Source organism: Neovison vison, chromosome 6 (assembly GCF_020171115.1).
Source record: "Neovison vison isolate M4711 chromosome 6, ASM_NN_V1, whole genome shotgun sequence".
Taxonomy (NCBI): domain Eukaryota; kingdom Metazoa; phylum Chordata; class Mammalia; order Carnivora; family Mustelidae; genus Neogale; species Neogale vison.
Genome location: NC_058096.1, coordinates 56,649,896 through 56,671,102, shown reverse-complemented (window position 1 = coordinate 56,671,102; position 21,207 = coordinate 56,649,896). Strand labels below are relative to the sequence as shown.

The 21,207-nt window shown below is 41.8% G+C and overlaps 1 protein-coding gene across 3 annotated transcripts; it reads left to right on the top strand.

The window, feature by feature from the left end:
- The first annotated feature begins 7,567 nt into the window (after positions 1-7,567).
- On the top strand, positions 7,568-20,203 carry DPPA2 (developmental pluripotency associated 2). Of its 3 annotated transcripts, none has more exons than XM_044251354.1 (7): positions 7,568-7,677; positions 9,784-9,931; positions 12,261-12,421; positions 12,512-12,565; positions 13,482-13,743; positions 15,948-16,143; positions 18,814-20,203. In XM_044251354.1, the coding sequence occupies exons 1-7, from the start codon at positions 7,645-7,647 to the stop codon at positions 18,920-18,922; spliced, it is 963 nt and encodes a 320-aa protein (XP_044107289.1). In that variant the 5' UTR covers positions 7,568-7,644; the 3' UTR covers positions 18,923-20,203. The 3 variants fall into 3 exon arrangements, with proteins under 3 accessions (XP_044107289.1, XP_044107290.1, XP_044107288.1); XM_044251353.1 differs by lacking the exon at positions 7,568-7,677 and adding an exon at positions 9,012-9,124; XM_044251355.1 differs by lacking the exons at positions 7,568-7,677; positions 15,948-16,143; positions 18,814-20,203 and adding exons at positions 9,009-9,124; positions 14,534-15,041.
- Positions 20,204-21,207: the final 1,004 nt, after the last annotated feature.

The following is a 21,207-nucleotide window of genomic DNA, read 5'->3' as shown; positions in this document are numbered from 1 at the left end:
GATGTGTAGGGATGGATAGGTTATGTGAGGCCAGACACCCACCAGAGGCTGGAAGGGCACAGAGGACCTAGCATTCATCAAGACATAAGAAACAGGACCATAATATCGGTGGTCCTCTGCAGAAACAGGTGATAGTAGGTGAGGCAGCCAAGATCTGGGCTTGCTTATGTCATTCTGGGAATGGTGGGCTCTGAAACAAATAAACTAGATGACGTCACTTAACCAGCAGAAATCAGGAGGCCACAGTAACCAGAAGGGTTGGAGGGCAGCTCAAGGGACTTGACTCTTAGGCCGCTTGGAGAGATGGTTAACCAAGCCTGGCATCCTTGGGGCAAAGGAGGTGGGCAGCCCACAGGATGCTGCTGCTTTTCCTTCCTCTCCTTCTCCTCCTTCATTTATTTTCTTCTTCTTCTTCTTTAATGTGGAAGTAAATAATCACTCATATTTTAAATTTTTCCCAGTTTTATTGAGCTATAATTGACATACAACATTCTATAAGTTTAGAGTACACAGTATATTAATTTGATATATGTATACATTATTTAAAAAATGCTTAACATCTACAATCAAAAGCCAAGAATAGAGGAGTCAAAAGCTGAGGGCAATAACCTAGTAAAAAGTCACCATGTTTTGCTCAGCTCCCAGACCTGAACTGATTTTCAAATCCAGAACCTACTAGGTGAGGACATGGCTTATTTCCTGGAACAAAGGACCCTGTACCATTGTGACAAGTATTTCTTAAAACGATTCCCCAGTTCCCCCCCCCCAAAGGGATCTACGGCCATTTAACCATGTTACACTGGAAAAGAGACATGAGAGGAGTGCTTGGGTGGCTCAGTTGTTAAGTGTTAGCTTTTGGCTCAGGTCATGATCCCAGGGTCCTTAGATCAAACCCTGCATCAGACTCTGCTGGAGGAAGCCTGCTTCTCCCTCTTCCACTCCCCCCACTTGTGTTCCCTCTCTTGCTGTGTCTCTCTCTGTCAAGTAAATAGACAAAAATCTTACGGGGTGCCTGGGTGGCTCAGTGGGTTAAAGCCTCTGCCTTTGGCTCGGGTCATGATCCTGGGGTCCTGGGATCGAGCCCCGCGTTGGGCTCTCTACTCCGCAGGGAGCCTGCTTCCTCCACTCTCTCCCTCCCTGCCTCTCTACTGGTGGTCTCTGTCTGTTAGATGAATAAATGAAATCTTTAAAAAAAAAATCTTAAAAAAAAAGACATTTTGAGAATTTGAGAATTATTGGGCACAGGATCTAAATCAGTATTGATACTCAAATTATCATCATGACCCCCTACCTTTGTTAGATGGGAGGTTTAAAGGAGGCAGGTAACAACTGGAGTCCTAGTTAATGACTAGACCAAGGAGACTCACTGGTTTTATGAACACACCCAAGGATCATTTCCCCAGGTCTCTGAATGTATGATTGGAACTGATACACTTGAGAGTTGAAGTAACCTCCACACTGGGTACTTGGATTATGAGGTAAGAGCTATCATAGTGGGAAGACCAGTTAAAAACTTCTGAAACTGCTTTCTATCACACTGTGATATGCATAAATCCCAAATTCTCTAGTTATGAAACTCATCTTGATGTAGCATATGTAGGGGCCCAGGGCAAGCTGCCCGAAAATGTACCCCAATGGCATATTGGTTATTTTAGATTGAAGGTACGTGGGAAACAACGAGTGTAGGGACAGTCAGACACTCCTCTGTCCCCATGAAAGCAGGGAGCAGATTTCCTATATGGGAAATACTCTCCCTTTACTAAGTAAAAAGACATCCTTATCACCAAACATGGAAAACTGTACATATAAACCTTACTACTTTTTTACTAATCTTCTACTTCAGTCCAAATTCCAATTAGAGGGACGCCTGGGTGGCTCAGTTGGTTCGGCTCGGGTCGTGATCTCGGCGTCCTGGGATCGAGTCCCACATCGGGCTCCTTGCTCGGCAGGGAGCCTGCTTCTCCCTCTGCCTCTGCCTGCCTCTCTGTCTGCCTGTGCTCGCTCTCTCTCCCTCTCTCTCTGACAAATAAATAAATAAAAAATCTTAAAAAAAAAAAAATCAAATTCCAATTAGAACTCCTTACTAATCAAAGGTCGCAAACACTTATTTTCTTTATCCTGTCAATTCCTCATAAACTTATTGTCCCTTTTCTAAAATGTATAAAAACTGTCTACGTTAGTCATTTATTTGGGTCTCAATTTTAAGATTGGGCCTCTGTGTGCACATAATAAAATTTTGTTTTTTTTTCTCCTATTAACCTATCTCACTGAAATTTAATTCTTAGTCCACCTAGAAGATGTTGAAGGGTGGAAGAAGAATTTCTGCCTCATCTATACATACAATCAATATTTTATAGCATCAAGAATGGGTTGGCCAGGGATGCTTGAGTGGCACAGTCGGTTAAGCGTCAGACTCTTGGTTTCAGCTCAGGTTGTGATTTCCCGTTGTGGGATCAAGCCCCTCATCGGGCTTCATGCTCCATGCTCTATGTTATGTACTCAGTGAGGAGTTTACTTGAGTTTCTCTTTCCCCTCTCCCTCTGCCCATCCCCTCTGCGTACACAAACGCTCACTCTGTCTCTAAAATAAATTAATCTTTTTTTTAGGAAATTTATTTATTGGGGCATCTGGGTGGCTCAGTGGGTTAAAGCCTCTGCCTTCAGCTCAGGTCATGATCTCAGGGTCCTGGGATGGAGCCCCATATCCGGCTCTCTGCTCAATAGGGAGCCTGCTTCCCCCTGTCTTTCTCTGCCTACTTGTGATCTCTGTCTGTCAAATAAATAAATAAAAATCTTTAAAAAAATTTTATTTATTTATCTATCTATTTATTTATTTATTTGACACAGAGAGAGGGCACAAGAAGGCAGAGTAGCAGGTATACGGAGAGGGAGAAGCAGGCTTCCGGCTGAGTGAAAAGCCAGATGTGGGGCTAGATCCCAGGACCCTGGGAACATACCCTGAGCCAAAGGCAGTTGTTTAACCAACTGAACCACCCAGGTACTCCATAAATAAATAAATCTTAAAAAAAAAAAAAAAAAAAAGAATGGATTGGCTGGGTGATGATATGACCAATTAGAGATTTCAATATCTAATTAGTGTTTAGACAAGAAAAAGGGCAGTGGCAGTAAGTTGCAAGGGACACAAAATCCAGCAAGAACTGTATGTGACTGACTCCATAAGACTTTGGTGATTTGGGGGCGCCTGGGTGGCTCAGTGGGTTAAAGCCTCTGCCTTCGACTCAGGTCCTGGAATCGAGCCCCACATCCAGGCTCTCTGCTCAGCAGGGAGCCTGCCCCCCCCCACCGCCTGCCTCTCTGCCTACTTGTGATTTCTGTCTGTCAAATAAATAAATAAAATCTTTAAAAAAAATAGACTTTGGTGATTTGGAGTTTAGGGAGAATTGTTATGTTTCTGCCCTTAAATCACTGGGTGTGATAATACATCTCGAAAGAGAAAAAATTCAGTTGACCCTTGAACAGCACAAGGGTTGGGGGCACTGCTCCCTAAACTATCAAAAATACACGTATAAGTTTTTGATTCTTCCCAAACTTTACTACAAATAGCCTTACTGATGACATAAACAGCCAACAAACACACAGTTTGTGTGTTATGTGTTTTATGTACTATATTCTTACAATACCGGAAACTAAGGAAAAGAAAATGTTATTCAGAAAATCATAAGGAAAGGGGCTGCCTGAGTGGCTTAGTAGCTTGAGCATCTGCTTCTTGATTCAGCTCAGGTCTTGATCTCAGGGTCGTAAGTTCAAGCCCCACATTGGGTTCCAGGATGGCTATGGAGCCTTTACTTTAAAAAGACAGAAAGAAAAAAAGGAAAGAAGAAAGGAAGGAAGGAAGGAATCGTCTTTCAGTGCAATTTTCATTTTCTTAGTCATAACACTGAAGAACTCAATAGCTATCCCTTCCACCTGCTAGTGACACCAAACCATACTTTCCAAACCGTTTCTCTGAAACTTAGGGTTCTGTGGGGTGCCTTATGGGTTTTTATTATCTGATCAGGTCTGCCTCACTTTTTTTTTTTTTTTTAGATATGACAATCTAATTGGCTTTATTAAGAGAGTAGCTTCACATTTATCTGCTATATATGGGTGCTTCATAAACGTTTACTCTTGTAGAGTTGTTCTCTGATTTAAAAAAAGAATTTGAGGGCGCCTGAGTGGCTCAGTGGGTTAAGCCGCTGCCTTTGGCTCAGGTCATGATCTCGGGGTCCTGGGATCGAGTCCCGCATCGGGCTCTCTGCTCAGCAGAGAGCCTGCTTCCTCCTCCTTCTCTCTCTGCCTGCCTCTCTGCCTACTTGTGATCTCTCTCTGTCAAATAAATAAATAAAATCTTTAAAAAAAAAAAAAAGAATTTGAAAAGCACTTATTTAAGAAGCATATACCTTTATAAATATTTGACTTAGAATATAGTAAGTAAAATATATCTGAAATAGGTAATACATTTCTACTTAAGAACTATTGTCTGTTATTGGAATGTTAGAACATAAGTGTTCATAAACGATTTTTTGCACATAATTAAGAGCTTTCTTTGAGCCAGGCACTATGCGAAGCATCAAGAGAAAAGAAGATGAGTGTGAGAACTTCAGAGGGTCACAATATGGTAGGACAGAGTCACATCAGTCTGCAATCAGTGTCTACACCGTATCCTTCAGGATGCACATGAAGAGGGGCTTCACTCAAAAGGGAATCACATGGGATGAGGAGGAAGGTGGAAGCTAATGCAGTCTGTATAGCTAGCACAGATTGAGCCTCTATTCTGAGCCAGACACAGAGCAAGGCCATGGCTCTCTGGAACCTGCTGGCTAATTGGGAAGACGAAATTAAACAAGTAAAATCTCATCTATATCCAGAATAACACATTCAAAGGTACTCTATGAAAGGAAAGAGTGAGAAAATAACAGGAGCAAAATTTTAAGGGTGACTCCATGATATTGGCATTGAAGCTTAAAGAACCCGATAGAGGTGCTAATGATCCCTTCAATGGCAATCATATTACAATATGGAAATGTATCAAAGTAAATGTGGTACACTTTAAATTTACACAGTGTTATGTGTCAAAAACACTTCAATGAAAAAAAAAGAGCTAAAGAATGAGAAGCCAGATGAATGAAGAGAGAGGAAAAAGTGTTTAAAAAAAAAAGGGGGGGGGGCGCCTGGGTGGCTCAGTGGGTTAGGCTGCTGCCTTCGGCTCGGTTCATGATCTCAGGGTCCTGGGATCGAATTCCGCATCGGGATCTCTGCTCAGCAGGGGGCCTGCTTCCCTTCCCCTCTCTCTGCCTGCCTCTCTGCCTTCTGTGATCTCTCTCTGTCAAATAAATAAATAAAATCTTAAAAAAAAAAAAAAGCCATCCCCAAATCTCTTCAAACCAATTTACAATAAATACAGAGGTTAGAAAAATAAGCTATAGGCTAAATGGAGCAACAAATGAAATTAACGAAATCCAGGCAGGAGACGACGGGAAATTCACACAATTCTTTAAACAATAGCAAGAACGGTAACAAAAAAATTCTAAGAAAAATAAAAGATGGAAGGAGAATTTACAGACTGGTATTTCTTTCAAAATAACTCAGTGGAGAGGGGACTACTGGTAGTTTTAATGAAATCAGATTGGCTGGATGTTAACAGTTGTTGAAACTGGATGATGGATACATGAGGTTCATGATATTGTCTGCTTTTGCATGTGTTTGAACTTCCCCATAATATAACATTTTCAAAGAGGAGGGAGGAAAATGCAAGAAAATAGATAAAATAATTGTATCGTAATAAATGTTATGAGAAAGAAAAATATGGTAATTAAATGCTTTTTCACACTGGAAGTCCTGCCTAGCCTGACACAGGTATCAGTTCAGGCTACCAGGTTGGCTACCTCCTAAACCAGCCAGAAAAAACCCACCAGGTGGGGTCACACCCAGGTGGGTGTAGACCATACTCTCTTTGCTGAATCTCCACGGGCTGATTTAGTTTCCATCCTGGAGGGGAGGAGCCAGGATTCCAACCATTATCTGCCTAATCCAAATGCATTTGGTCACACCCTGATCTAGTCAGGGTTTCTAGACTTTAGGTGCAAAAAGAATTACCCTAAGGGCTTGTTGAATTCTGAGTCCTGCCCTCAGGGATCCAATTCTGGAGGACTGGAGTCAAGTTTTAAAATTCATCTTTCTTTCTTTCTTGTTCTCTTTCTTTCTTTTCGAAGAAAGACAGAGATCACGAGTGGACAGGGTAGCAGGCAGAGAGAGAGGGGTGGGGGAAGCAGGCTCCCTGCCGAACAGAGAGCCAGATCCAGGGCTCTATCCCACAATGCTGAGATCATGACCTGAGCTGAAGGCAGAGGCTTAACCCACTGAGCCACCCAGGAGCCCCTACAATTTATTTTTCCAACCAGTTCTTCAGTAAACTGAAGCTGAGCGCTTGCTGATGGCATGCTGAAAGTAGTATATATTAAATTAAACTCATCTGGGCATCCTGGGTCCTGAGACGTGGGACCAGACCGAGGGACCAGACCATTTTCCTAGGGACAGAGAAAGCCCACAGTGAGACCAATGGATGCTAGTGCTGCCATACTCTAAAGGAAAATATTTATTAGACATGGCTCCTTTGAGTGACCTCTAAAAACATCTGTGACTTCTCTAGCCTCATCTTTCCAGCAGTTTCCAAGTGCTTGCAGCTCTGTATTCATTAGTCCACCATTTGCCTTATGGTTTTGGCTTTTGCAGCTCCTCTCCTGAACAGCCAAACCCTTCTCTTAAGCCCGCTCACCAGTAAGGCAGATTTAATATTTATGTTTAGAACTGAATCCAAGAATTTAAATCTAATCTCCCAGTGAATGACACACCCATGAGCATAAATCAGCTATGAAATACCGCTGATTTTTTTTTTTTTATCCCCTCCATAGTAACATCATTCAATCCATTGCCAATATTGTTCTGGAAATGTTTAAAATTTTTTTTAAAGATTTTTTTTTTTTTTTTGACAGAGAGGGAACACAAGCAGGGGGAGTGGGAGAGGGAGAAGCAGGATTCCTGCTGAGAAGCTTGATGGGGGGCTCTGTCCCAGGTCCCTGGGATCATGACCTGAGCGGAGCGCGGACGCTTAATGACTGAGCCACCCAGACACCCCTAAAAATATTATTTTTATTCATTTGCAACGTGTTACCAAGAATTCATCACTTTCGGTTTTCTCCCAAGTCTCACCTTAAAGAAATAAAGACAAAAAAATCTTTTGTTATTATTATTATTAAGTAAACTCTTAAGTTCAATGTGGGCTCAAACTCACAGACTGGGAAATGAAGAGTCTTATGCTCTAGCCACAGGGCCAGCCAGGCACCCCTAAATATCTTTATTTTAAAATGTATTAAAATGTAATCGGAGTGATAATAATTACCCAGCATCTCGACTGTCATATAGTGGACAAGACCTGGTGTAAAACCGATGACATTGTCACACCGGCAGATGCTGTGGGAGGGGAAGAAGAGGAGGAAGGAAAACAGCTCTTCTGGGAAACAGGAAGTAGACAGAGACATTTGCTTATAAAAGGAGAAATCAGGCTGGAAGCCCTCAGGTGAAAAGAAGTGAAGGGCAGATGTCCCGAGGTAGATAGCTTTTGCCTTCCTCTGAACGTTCGCTGAAAATGGCGTGCTCAGCTTACGAGAACAATGAGCAGGTAAGTTTAGTTCCAACCGAATCGATTTTCCCCATAGATTCCCCATAGATGTTTCAAAGTCTTTCCAGAGTTTGCTTATGTTTCCTTCTTGCCCCAAATCTTGGCGTCTGTTTGGGTCTAAGAAATCTCCGGTCTTGAAGTCTCTCCTTTTTACAAGTGGATTACTACTTTTCTTGCATGGAGTGTGGCTCTGAGAAAATTTGGTTGAGAGTGAAAAGGAGAAAGTAAAGATTGCCATTCCTAGGCCGAAGTAAGAGATCAGTTCTGTAGAAAGACTTAGCTGAGCAAGAGAAAAACGTAAAGAAGTAGAAAGCGGCACTAAAAAAGAAAGTGAGAAAAGGTAATGTGGGTAAGGTCAGAAAGTAAAGTGACCAGTTTGTTTTCTTTACTCTGGGACTGTCTCCTACTCGCAGATACTAAGTATGTGATGATGGTCGAGTCCTACCACTGCCCTGAGCCCCCACTTACCTCTAGAGTGGAGTAATAGTCCCCCGATAATTTTGTATAAATGTGTGCAGGAGTACTTTGAAAGAATGTTACACAGGGGCGCCTGGCTCAGTCCGTCAGTGGAGCCTGTGTCCCTCGATCTTGGGGTTCTAAGTTCGAGCCCCATGCTGGGTGTAGAGATGACTTAAAAATCAAATCTTAAAAAAAAAAAAGAAAAAAGAAAAAGTTGTACATAATGCAGGCTCAGAGTCTGAGAAGTGGGAAGCCATTTCGGGAGGGAAGTGGGAAGGGCATGGCCCCATCGGATCTTTCCTGAGAAGAAAGTATGGCGATAGGGCTGGAATGGAGTTTATTTACCTTCGGATTTGGGAGGAACCTTAAGTATAGTATACTCTGACGTGGTTCATTTAATTTTTGAGACTCAGTTACCTAATTTGTAAAATAGGAAAATGGATAAATTGCCATGAAGGTGCTATGAAGGTTAAATGAGCGAACTGCAGAAAGCATCTAGCACAGTACGTGTGTGCTATACAAAACCAGGAGGTGTTGGTTCCTTCCTACCTACCTATTCTGTCTTTCTTTTGTTAGCTCATTAGAAGAGCTTTGACTGCCCACTTGGTGCTGGGCACTGCATGTGCTGCTGTGAATGCAACAGAGTAAAATATACATTCACTCCCCTCTGGTCCTGGAGGTGAAATAAGGCCAGTAGGACAGGAGCTCAGAATGCTCAGGGGTCTTGAGCTGAGTGACAGGTAGAGGTCAGACTCCAGAAGTTAGTAGGTCGCACAAGGGAGTTTTGTCTTTAACTTGAATAGCAATGAGAAGTCATTGAAGCGTTTTTTATTTCGTTTTGTTTTGTTTTTTTTTAAAGCAGGAGAGCAGTCTGAAGAAGGAATGGTTTCAGAATGGAGTTTGGAATGATAGGAAATTGTTTCTACCAATGAGAGTTGATGAGAGCTGGGATTGGGAATCATGGGAAATTATGATAGAAGGTGGGAAGGTAGGAACACATTCCATACAGATTTAGCAGATAAAATGCAAGTATTTGTTTCAGCTGAGGGAGAGGAAGGCCTTGAGGGAGGTGGTTTCCCCAAACTTGAGACATATCCTTTCATGGACATCCACCTGTAAATCTACTTTTGTCCATTTCCTTATTGTTTCTCTACCATTTTTTATTTTTTAAAAATTTTATTTATTTATTTGAGAGAAAGAGAGCGCGAGTGCAAGCGAGGGAGAAGCAGAGGGAGAGGGAGAAGCCAGCTCTGCTGAGTGGGGAGCCTGACACACAGCTCAGTCCCAGGACCCTGGGATCATAACAGGGCTGAAGGCAGACACTTAACTGACTGAGCCACCCAGGCACCCGTCTTACCATTTTTAAAAATTTAAATTATTAAAATGATCTCTGCACCCAATGTGTGACTCAAACTCACAACCTCCAGACCAAGAGTCGCACACCCCATGGACTGAGCTAGCCAGGAAACCCTGTTTTTCTTACTTAATAAAGAGTCTGCTCATCAACATTAAATTCAAGGGATCGCTGTTGAGTCTTCTCTCCAGCCACCTATTGGTTTCTGAGTTTCTTATTAATTGTGCTTTGAATGTAAGCAGTTTAGTTGTATGGCATCAAATGAGAATCCTTGATTGATCTTCCCTTTCCAGAATTTTTCTGAGGAGGCAGTAGAGGAAGAAAGTGTGATTCTCACATTGGTTCCAGTGAATGAGGAGCCTAATGAAGAACATCAAATGGAACAAAGTGTTTCTTCAACTTCAGAAATCAGCCTTATGATGCCTGGGTCAAGTGATAAAGGTATGAAGTCGTGGATTGCTCAGTTTGCTGCTTCCCCAGCTCTGGGAAGCTCAGGAAAATGATTTCTTTCTCTCGCTCTCTTTTTTTTTTTTAAGATTTTATTTATTTATTTGACAGACAGAGATCACAAATAGGCAGAGAAACAGACTGAAACAGAGAGAGAGGAAGAAGTAGGCTCCCTGCCGAGCAGAGAGCATGATGTGGGGCTCGATCCTAGGACCTGAGATCATGAGCTGAGCTGAAGGCAGAGGCTTAACCCACTGAGCCACACAGGTGCTCCTGATTACTCTTTCTTATCCTTTAACTGTACAACACCGATCTTAAATCTCACCTTGATTACCTAGGTATGAGAGTTCTCAAACTCCCACCCTTTTCAATTGCTGGGCACCATGCCTTGCTTTTAAGACACAAAAAAAGGGGCGTGTGGAGTACTTTGAACAGAGCGTGGTTCTTACAGTAAAGGAAAGGAATTCATGATTCCCAACCCATGAAGCTCAATCTTGTCTTTGTTTTGGTTGACACATATTTTATACACCTTTTGTAAAGAGAAATGATTTTTTCCAGCTTTGAAATATAATCCACTGGTAACCCTGTGTAATCTTAAGGTGTACAGTGTGATGATTGATACACATTTACATTGCCAAATGATTACCCAAATAAGGTTAAGTAGCATATCCAGGGTGCCTGGGTGGTTCAGTCAGTGAAGCATCTGCTTTTGGTTCAGGTCATGATCCCAGGATCCTGGGATCGAGTCCCATATTGGGCTCCCTGCTCAACAGGAAGCACCTGCTTCTCCCCCCGCCCCTTGCCCTGCTTGTGTTCCTTCTCTTGCTGTGTCTCTCTCTGTCAAATAAATAAATAAAAATCTTTAAAATGAATGAATGAATGAATAAATAGCATCCATCACCTCACATAGTTCCCTACTCCCATCACATCCTGTGGTGATTAAATATTTGCTCTCAGTAACTTTATTTGAGAGAGAGAGAGCATACGTGCATACATGTGAGTGAGTGCATGTTGAGGGGGATGAAGGCCAGAGGGTGAGGGAGAGAATCTTTTTGTTTGTTTTTTAAAATATTTTATTTATTTATTTGTCAGAGAGCGAGCAAGCAAGCCCAGTGCAGGGGGAGCAGCAGGCAGAGGGAGAAGCAGTTTCCCCACTGAGCAAGGACCCTGATACGGGACTTGATCTCAGGACCCTGGGATCATGACCTGAGCTGAAGGCAGACACGTAACCAGCTGAGCCACCAGAATCTTAAGTAGGTTCCCTGCTCAGCACAGGGCATGATATGGGGCTCAATCTTACAACCTTGAGATCATGACCTGAAACAGAATCAAGTGTTGGTGTTAAGACACTTAACCGACTGAGCCACTCAGGGACCCCTGCTCTCAGCAACTTTGAAACATACTGCATAATATTGTTAACAGTAGTCACTATGCTATAAATGAGATCCCAGAACTTATTCATATAGCTGAAAATTTGTTCCCTTTGATCAGTATCTCCTCAGATTAGTATTTTGCTTGGTAAATAATTACTGATCAAATATCTAGCAGCTTTTAATGTCATCACCCTTTAAATCTGTTCTTAGTATTTCACATAAGGGCATCAGATCTGTATTTTCAGAATGATTTTATTTTCTGGGCCAAGAATGAGGACTTCAACACATAGTAAACAGTGACAGGTTACACCTGAGGAGAGTAAGGTGAGATGGGGTGCTGACGAGGAGAAGGAGGTAAGCTGATGGAATGCAGTATTGTTGGTGGCTGGGTGATTTCTGTAGGGACAGCTCGTATTTTTGGTCCCAAATCTAGACATTTTGGAGTAGCAATCCAATTTAATGTTTTATGCAGGTGGCTATTGGTGGTTATAAAAAACAAGATTTAGAATTATAAAATGAAGGGTGCCTAGGTGTCTCAGTGGGTTAAGCCTCTGTCTTCGGCTCAGGTCATGATCTCAGGGTCCTGGGATCGGCCCCCGCATCGGGCTCTCTGCTCAGCAGGGAACCTGCTTCCCCCTCTCTTTCTGCCTACCTCTGCCTACTTGTGACCTCTCTCTCACACTCTCTCTTTCTCTGTTAAATAAATAAATAAAATCTTTAAAAAAAAAAAAAAAGACTCGTAACATGGAGGTTGGATTTCCAGGTCTGCCATTTTAATGGAGATGTGATCTTGGGTAAGTCATTTAATTACAGAATCTGTTACTTGTAGTAGAAGAAAAATATTTGGTGTGTGTGTGTGTAAATTGGGTTGTAAGAAATTAGCAAGAACTTTGTTAAATTGTCATCTTAAAAATTAAATTATCACTACTTTGATTACCTTCTTTTCTCAGTTTGTCATCCTCAGATAAATGAACAATTCAAGTTTTGTCCGAAACATAGTTGTAGTATGCAAGTCCTTCCCTTACCAACCAGTTTACCTTCATTTAATAAAGTACGTTGGGACACTTTGCGGGACTGGTGCCAACAACTGAATTTGAGCACGGATGGCCGGGTAAGTGCACTGGTGGGAAACTGCTGCACAGAGCAAGTGTGAAAAGCTTTGCCAGTTTGTAATTTTCATTTCCCCTTTTAATGTCCTTAGAAAATAGAGGTTTATTTGAGGCTCCAGAAACATGCTTACCCTGAAATAAACCAGGTGAGTAAGGAGTATGGTGAGAATGGAAAGGTGAGTTCTGATGGTGACTTGTTCCTTCTGTTTCACCATTTCTATAAATGTTGTATCTCAGAGGCCGATTTCTCAACCAGGGCTATTGACATTTTGGATAAAGAAGATGTTGTATATATAATGCAAAGGAATATTATTCAGCCATAAAAAGAAAGAAATCTTTGCCATTTATGACAATATGGATCAACCTACAGGGTATTCAGATAAGTCAGAGAAACAAAGACATGATTTCACTTACATGTGGAATCTAAAAACAAACAAAACAGAAGTGAAGTCACAAAAACCGGGAATGATCTGGAGGTTGCCTGATGGAGAAGTTTGGGGGGATGGACAGAATAAGGGATAGGAATTAAAAGATACTAACTTCCAGTTATAAAGTAAATAAGACATTGAGGATGCAGTGTACAGCATAGGGAATATAGTCAGTCATATTATAACTAAACTTTGTATGGTGACAGATGGTAGCTAGACTTACAGTGATCACTTGGTAATATATATAAATGTTGAATCAGCATGTTTTACACCCGAAACTAATAAAATACTGTATGTGAACTAGACTTCAATTAAAAAAAAAAAGCCTGGACATTTTGGTTCAAATACCTTGTTTTGGTTGGGGTGGGGAGTTGTCTCATGCATTTTAGGCCTGAACATCCCTGGCCTCTACTTACTAAATGTCAGTGGCAATGTCTTCTGCTTTCCCCACTCCCATACCCTCAGTTTTAACAATTAGAAATTTCTCTTAGTTGCTCAAAGGGAACTAATAAGTATATCCTACACTTAACACATATGGGTCAATGTATTAAAAAATGATAAAATTGACACAAAACACAAAAGTCTTCAGGGCAGTAGCACTTCTCTGAAACCTCACCATGAATCCCATTTGCAGAGTATTCCTGAAACATCACCAGAAGCTAAATTGCAGTCATGTTCAAGGAAAGGCAAGATGGTGGCCAAGAAAGCAAGGCTTTGGAAAAGTTGTAAGAAGAGTGAGAGAGAGGAGGGGATTAATACAGTCGAGGTGGTAACATCAGCACAGGAAGGCATGTTGGCAGCATGGTCAAGAATTGCTGCGAGAGCCAGTCAGTCCAAGTCTGTGAATTCACGTTCCATTCCTGCTTCTGTTGAGACCTTTCTGCTGCAAGCTTCTGGTAAGATCACCTTCAAAGAGTGAGCACTGGGTGGGGCTGGCTGGCTCGGTCCGTAGAGCATGCAAACTCTAGATCTCATGGATCATGAGCTCAAGCCCCACATTGGGTACAGAGCCTACTTCCAAAAAAAAAAAAGACTGAGGAGTATTCAGTCTTACACTTATACTTCAGTATAAGTCCTCCACTGAAAGGCAGTAAAAGGGAAAGAGCTAAAATATTGTAGATTGGATAGGAGATTTACATAGGAATTATCCTTTCATTGACAGGTAGTCGAGTTTTGCATGGACCAATAATGTCTAAGCTAAGTGATTGAATGGTGACCCTTTTTCATCATAGCAAAAATTCAAGGTGGGAAGAAAGCATAATCTGATAATGTGGTCAACCACAGTCTCCCCCTCCTTCAGGGCTGTTGTAACACTCAATAAGCATGTGCGTGTTAGAACTGAACAACTTCCGTTCAGATCCTTACTTCCTAGGTCTCTGGCATTGGCGCATTAGCTTAAGCCCTGGTATCCTGATTTACACAGTGATGATGGCAACTGTTGTGCTTCATAGAATGATTCTGAGACTTAGAAGATACAATTTGGCACTTAAAAAGCCCTCATAAGGGGTCTGAGGAGTAACTTAGCTCCACTTTGGGCCAGCTCTGGCTCCTGAATGTCATATTTCTGTTTTCATCTCCCGTAAACACCATCTCAGGCCAGCACAAAATCCCCTTCCTTCTTTTTGGCTTGAATTCTTTCCCGCTCTTCTTCTTACCAGAAGTGATCTCGATTTTTTTTATATGCAGGGCTGATGTTCATTCACAAGAAATCCAGCCAGAGGGAAGACAGGGAATGGAAATGGGCCTGCTGTCTGCTCCCCACACTGCACCCCCATCTGTGAGAGGAGTGGGCACCTCTTGCTTATTTGCACAAGCACTGTGCAGTCCCGGAGCTGTTTCTGGAGGACCGAGTCCCGGAGAAGACAGCTCTTTCCGATTTTCGTTAATGTGCTGTATGAGCTAGTAGCATCCCACATATGCTAAATCAGCCTTTTAGTTCCTCTTCATTCAGCAGTTATTAAGCACCTACTGTGATCCATGAGTGTGCCTAGCCTCCAGCTGCACTGTGCTAAACACACAGTTTCTCCTCCTGTCTTAGAACGGAGAGAGATTTTACAGATATGTAAGCCCCCAGTGACGGCTCCTTTCTCTCAGTTTGATACATTTGCTATCTGTAGGACTTTGCTTTTTCTCAAATATCCCATCTTCCCAATTAGATTGTTCCTTAGGCTTTTATTTTATTTTTTTTTAAGATTGTATTTGAGAGAGTGAGCCAGAGTGTTGCATGCACACAGACTCAGAAGCAAGGTGGGAGTTAGGAAGGAGGGAGAAGGGGCAGAGGGAGAGAGAGAAGCAGACTTCCTGCTGAGCAGATAGAGGGCTTCATCCCAGGACACTGAGATCAAGACCTGAGCCGAAGTGAGAGGCCTAACCGACTGAGCCACCCAGGCACTCTGTTCCTTAGACTCGGTTAAGCAGAGATCCTTTAGCCTGTTTTGTGTAGTTGAGGGCAGTGTAATATAATGGTTGGGCAAATGGGCTATGAATCAGAATATCTTATCCGTGTCTTGGTCTGGGAAAGTTTTGATATTTAACATAAGCTATGCTACCTGACCTGCAAATAAAAGTAAAAGGTAAATATTAATAATGCTCTTAAGGGGACGCCTGGGTGGCTCAGTTGGTTAAGCAGCTGCCTTCAGCTCAGGTCATGATCCCAGTGTCCTGGGATCGAGTTCCACATCGGGCTCCTTGCTCCGCAGGGAGCCTTCTTCTCCCTCTGACTCTGCCTTCCACTCTGCGTATGCTCGCTCTCGCTTGCTCTCTCTCTGACAAATAAATAAATAAAACCTTAAAAAAATGTATAAAAATAAAATCTTTAAAAAAAAAATAATGCTCTTAAGAATAAACGTATTCATCCATGTAAACCACTTAGCAAAATCTTAAGAGACAGAGCAACCATTCCCAAAATTGTTACCTCTTGCACTATATAATTTGTGGAGTTAGATTGTAGAATCTTTGGTGTACGTTTTTCTTACTTTTCATTCAGTTGATTGATTAAGAGAATATAAGGGTAGAACTGAGAGTGACTCGCTGAGAGGTTGGGTTAGGACGTTCTCACTTGATTTTTGCTGTTTGTGTTTGCTTCCCTTTCTCTGCTCAGGTGTCCGGTGGTGTGTGGTCCACGGCAGACCTCTCTTGGCAGACACACAAGGTTGGGTTCGCCTGCAGTTTCATGCAGGTCAGGCCTGGGTGCCTGACACTCCCAAAAGGATGATCTCTCTCTTCCTGTTACCCGCCTGCACTTTCCCACCCCCAGGCCTAGAAGACAACATGTTATGCCCTGAATGTGTGAAGAGGTAACCCTTAAGTATTTTTCTAAGTGTGGCACACAGCAAAGGAGATGTCTGGATAGGTTTCTGAATAATTTAGTAGGAGAATGCAGAAGGCAGGGTGCTGTTTTCTTAATTTGCCATATAGATCAGGCAGAAATAGGAAGCAGAAAATTTAGTGGTGGATTAGAACTCAGATAAATGTGGCTTCTAGGAAACTTCAACAAATTATCCAAGTTAGGACCTTAACTGCCTCCATTTTAGAGACACGTTTTAAGGAAAAAAATAAAAATAAATGAAAGACTTGGAGTTAAAATACAAGATTCTTTCCTGGGGATACATAAATTAGAAAGATAAAATCCATGTAGCACTCGAGAATGAAAAGGAGTAGGAGATGCTGTGAAAGTGTAGGGGTAATACCTACATTGGGGTAGCTTAGAGAAACTTCCCAAAGGATTACATGTACTGAGAGAAGGTTTACCATTTGGAAAGTAATAATTAGGGTGGCCTAACTAGTAATAATTAGGGTGGCTGTAAACAGCCCATACAAATACATGGAAGTCAAATATGACATACTTAGAAATTGCAAATAGGTAAATATGTCTGAAGCTTATACGACAAATAAGTGGGAAAAGGGAGGAGCAGACCAAGTTTTATATCTATATAAAAGTTCTTTTTTTCCCCCACAAGTTTTCTATCTATATAAAAGTACTCTCTCACTCTCTCTCTTTAAAAAAAAAAAAAAAAAAAAGATTTATTTGTCAGCAAAAGCAGGGAGAATGGAGGTAGAGGGAGAAACAGGCTCCCTCCTGAGCAAGGACCCCTGTGCAGGATTGGAGTCCATGACCCTGAGATCATGACATGAGCTGAAGGTAGACGCTTAACCTACTGAGCCACCCAGGCGTCCATAAAAGGTCTCATATTATCCTGTGGCACTTAATTTCTTAGTCCCTTAGGGACATGAAATCCTTTGAGAATATAACTGTATACTCACCATCCAGGGAAATTTACACTGAGTATACACATAAGCTCTGCTTCAGATTTTATATGGACCATAGCACTCCTCATGTTTGAATACAAAATTCAGTTTTTGACAATGGAATGGGGTGGAGGTAATATGAGAGTGGAGGAAACCTAAGGCTCTTTTAAAGGAAGTGGACTGAAATCTTGCAACAGCAACTAAATTTGAAGGTAAGAGATTACTATAATAATTCTGGAAAGATGCAGTCTGTGAGCTTGGCAAAGAATTTAAAGAGGAATGGAACAAATGTAAGGGATGTAGGAGTGCAGGGAACAGTTGTTATCTTCCTAGATGGAAAGGTAGAGTGCAGTTCAGTGGCCAGGAATGTGATACATGCTGGCCAGGAGTCTAGAATTCTGGGAGAAGTATAGGGTGTAGAGAAGCACAGTTTCCCAACTGTGATAATCCTATAAATTATCCATAGGATTATGTAGAGGAAAGAACCTAAGAGAGAATCAGCATATCAGTGGCAGGTGAGAAATGGAGACTGAAAAAGTATAGGTAGAGGCTGAAATAGAAGTGGAAAAAGGAAGCAGTGGGCAGAGTTTCCGCGGGAAGTGGTTGGCAGTGAGATGGCCGTGTAAGACTATGGTTAATGCAGTGCTGTTAGGAATGTCAGTTTAGGATATCATTGGTGGTCTTTTTGAGAGTATGTTGAGAGGGGCTGTAGAAACAGAGTAGGGTAGGTTTTTTTTTTTAATACTTTATTTATTTATTTGACAGATCACAGGTAGGCAGAGAGGCAGGCGGTGGGTGGGGGGTGGGCAGGCATCCTGCTGAGCAAAGCTGATGCAGGACTTCATCCCAGGCCCCAGGATTATGACCCAAGCCAAAGGCAGAGGCTTTAATCCACTGAGTCACCCAGGTGCCCCTTGTGTTTTCTGTTTTTTAAAATATTTATTAGACAGCGAGAGGCAACACAAGCAGGGAATGGGAGAGGGAGAAGCAGGCTTTCTGCTGAGCAGGGAGTCCAATGCAGGGCTTCATCCCAGGACCCTGGGATCATGACCTGAGCCAAAGGCAGACGCTTAGTGACTGAGCCACCCAGGCGCTCCAGAATACGGTGGTTTTAAGTTGGAGTAGAACATGTGAAAAACTAGGAACAGAACATACTTAATAATCTGTTCTGCATGAGTGAAGAATGAGAGAATAGTTGAGGTAGAAATCTTAAGGGAGCTTTTTGCTTCCATCCTTCCTTCTTTTCTCCCTTCCTGGCTTGTTTCTTTCTAGTGATAAATGGGCAAACCATGATTGAGTACAAAGAGAGAAGGGATGTGGGAAGAAGCTGCAGGAAGAAAAGGGAAAGTGTAAATATGAAGGAAGTGGCGCTGGGCTGCCTGGTTGGTTCAGTTGGTAGAGTGTGCTGCTCTTGATCTTGGAGGTCATGAGTTTCAGCCCCGCCCTGGGTGTAGAGATTACTTGCAAATGAGTACACAAATGTTGATAATAAGTAAAGGAAGTGGAACCGATTGGAGAAAAAGAAGAGCCTGATTCCAAGTGGACAATCCAGTTCCCTTTCTTTGCCACATAAAGTATTTTTACCCACTGTTCTTAGGTGGTGAGGCAAGCTACTAAGGAACTCCAGAAGTGGATTCTACATTTATTGTACTTGGTATGGGATGGTCTGTCTTATTCTTAAGAATTTTCCCAAAATTCTTTACTAAATTTCTTTACAGAAATAAGAAGATGATGAAAAGATTAATTGCACTGGGGAAGGAAAAGCGACCTCGTTTGAATAGACCAACATCATTCCCTTTGGATGGGCCATATCTTAATAAAGAATAAGTGGTGGAGAGCCCACAGCTACCATTGACTTGCCTCCCAGTGGCTGGTTGCTGCATTCTGTCCTAGCCGACCTTAGTGTTTGTTGCTTGATAGGTTGAGTACAGATGGGACTGTCAGGATTCTGTACTTGACATCTGCCAAGAAGTGACTGCTACTGATGCTTTGAGCATTTGGTTCTATAGAATATAAATCAGTTCTGCTTTAATGAATAACTTTTTTTTTTTTAAGTTTTAGGTTTTCAGAAAAATTGAGCAGAAAGTACAGAGTTCTGAAATACTGCTCCAGCCCTTTCCCCTACTATTAGCAGCCTGCACCAGAGGGAGGGGTACAGTTGTTGAACCTACGTTGACTATCATTACCACCCAAAGCCCCATAGTTCACAACAGGTTCACTTTTTGTGTCATCTAGTCAAGGGCCTTGACAAGTAGATCATGACTGCCTGCATCCTCGCCATTACAGTGTTATCAGAATAGCTTCCCTGCTCTAAAATTTTCTCATTCCATCTGTTTAACATGCTCTTAGCTCCTGATCACTCTGCAGCTTTGCCTTTTCTAGAATGTCATATATTTGGAATCATGGGAACCCTTTCAGACTGACTAATTTCCACAGCAATATGCATTTAAGATTCCACCTTTTCATGGCTTAGTATTCCACTTAGTGCTAAATAGCCCATTGCCTGCATGTTCCTCAGTTTAGTCATTCCCATATTAAGTCATCCAGACTGCCTCCTTCTTTAGCAGTTATGAGTAAAGCTGCCGTAAACATCTGTGTGTAGGTTGTCTCAGCATACGTTTTCAGCTTAGGTAACTACCAGGGAGCATGATTGCTGGATCATGGGGTAAAAGTGTGTTCAGTTATACAAGAAACTGGCAATCTGTCTCCCAGAGGGGCTGGTATTTTGCGTTCCCACCAGCAGTGATTGAGGGTTCTCGTTGCTCCAGTTCCTTCCCAGCATTTGGTGGTGTCAGTGCTCTAGATCTTGGCCGTCCCAATGGGTGTGTGGAAACATCTCATCTTAATTTGCGGTTCCCCAGTGACCTGAAATATGTAGTATACCATATGCTTATTTGTCATCTGTGTATCTGGTAAAGTATCCAGCCAGGTTTTTTTGCCTATTTTTTCATCTGGTTCACTTTCTTTTGTTGGGTTCTTTTATATTTTGAGTGATTATATTTATTGGATAAGTCTTAAGATATTTTTCCTAGTCTGTGGCTTGTCTAACTCTCTTTATCAAGTTGTATATTTAGATCACTGACACTGATATAAATGGCTTAATATCTGTATTTGCTTTCAGTGCCCTTTTTTATGTATTACAAGTTTTTAATCAATAAGCTCTTAAGGCTCTATGGCTACTGTTACAATCTTTTTAAAAATTGAAGTATGGTTCACAGAATACTACATTAGTTTCAGGTATACAACATAGTGATTCGACATTACATACGTTACAAAATGCTCACTAGGATAAGTTACAAAATGCTCATTTGTCACCATTCAGGGTTATTTTAATATTACTGATTATATTCCCTAGGCTGTACTTCTTATTCCTATATGACTTATTTTTTTTAATAACTGAAAGTTTGTACCTCTTTTTTTAAGTTTTTTTCTTACTTATTTGACAAAGAGAAATCACAAGTAGGCAGAGAGGCAGACAGAGAGGAGGAAACAGGCTCCCTGCTGAGCAGAGAGCCCGATGTGGGGCTTGATCCCAGGACCCTGAGATCATGATCTGAGCTGAAGGCAGAGGCTTAACTCACTGAGCCACCCAGCTTCCCTGAAAGTTTGTACCTCTTAATATCCCTAAATCCTTTTATTTTGCCCATCCTCCTACCCCCTTCCCTCTGGCAAACACCAGTTCTCTGGTTTTGGTTTTCTTTTTTTTTTTAGATTCTATATGTAAGGGAAATTATATGGTAGTTGTCCTCTGTTACTTCATTTAGCACAATACCTTGTAGGTCCATACATCTTGCAATGGCTAGATATTTTTTATGGCTGAATAATACTCCATTGTGTTTGTATATATATATGCACACATGACTACTTTATCCATTCACCTATCAGTGGACACTTGGGCTGCTTCCATATCTTGGCTGTTGTACAATGAACATAAGGCTGGATATATCTTTTTGAATTACTGCTTCCATTTTCTCTGGATAAGTACCCAGAAGTGTAATTGCCAGATTATATGGTAGTTCTGTTTTTAGCTTTTTGTGGAGGCTTCCTACTGTTTTCCACAGCAGCTGCAACAATTTACATTCCTAGCAACTTGCTAAATAAGCCAAAATCCG

Coding starts and splice junctions, on each gene's coding strand:
- DPPA2 (XM_044251353.1), top strand. CDS start 9,065: ATGAGAGTTGATGAGAGCTGGGATTGGGAATCATGGGAAATTATGATA. Junction 12,422..12,511: donor ATTTGAGCACGGATGGCCGG/GTAAGTGCACTG, acceptor TAATGTCCTTAG/AAAATAGAGGTTTATTTGAG. Junction 13,744..15,947: donor CTTTCTGCTGCAAGCTTCTG/GTAAGATCACCT, acceptor TTCTCTGCTCAG/GTGTCCGGTGGTGTGTGGTC.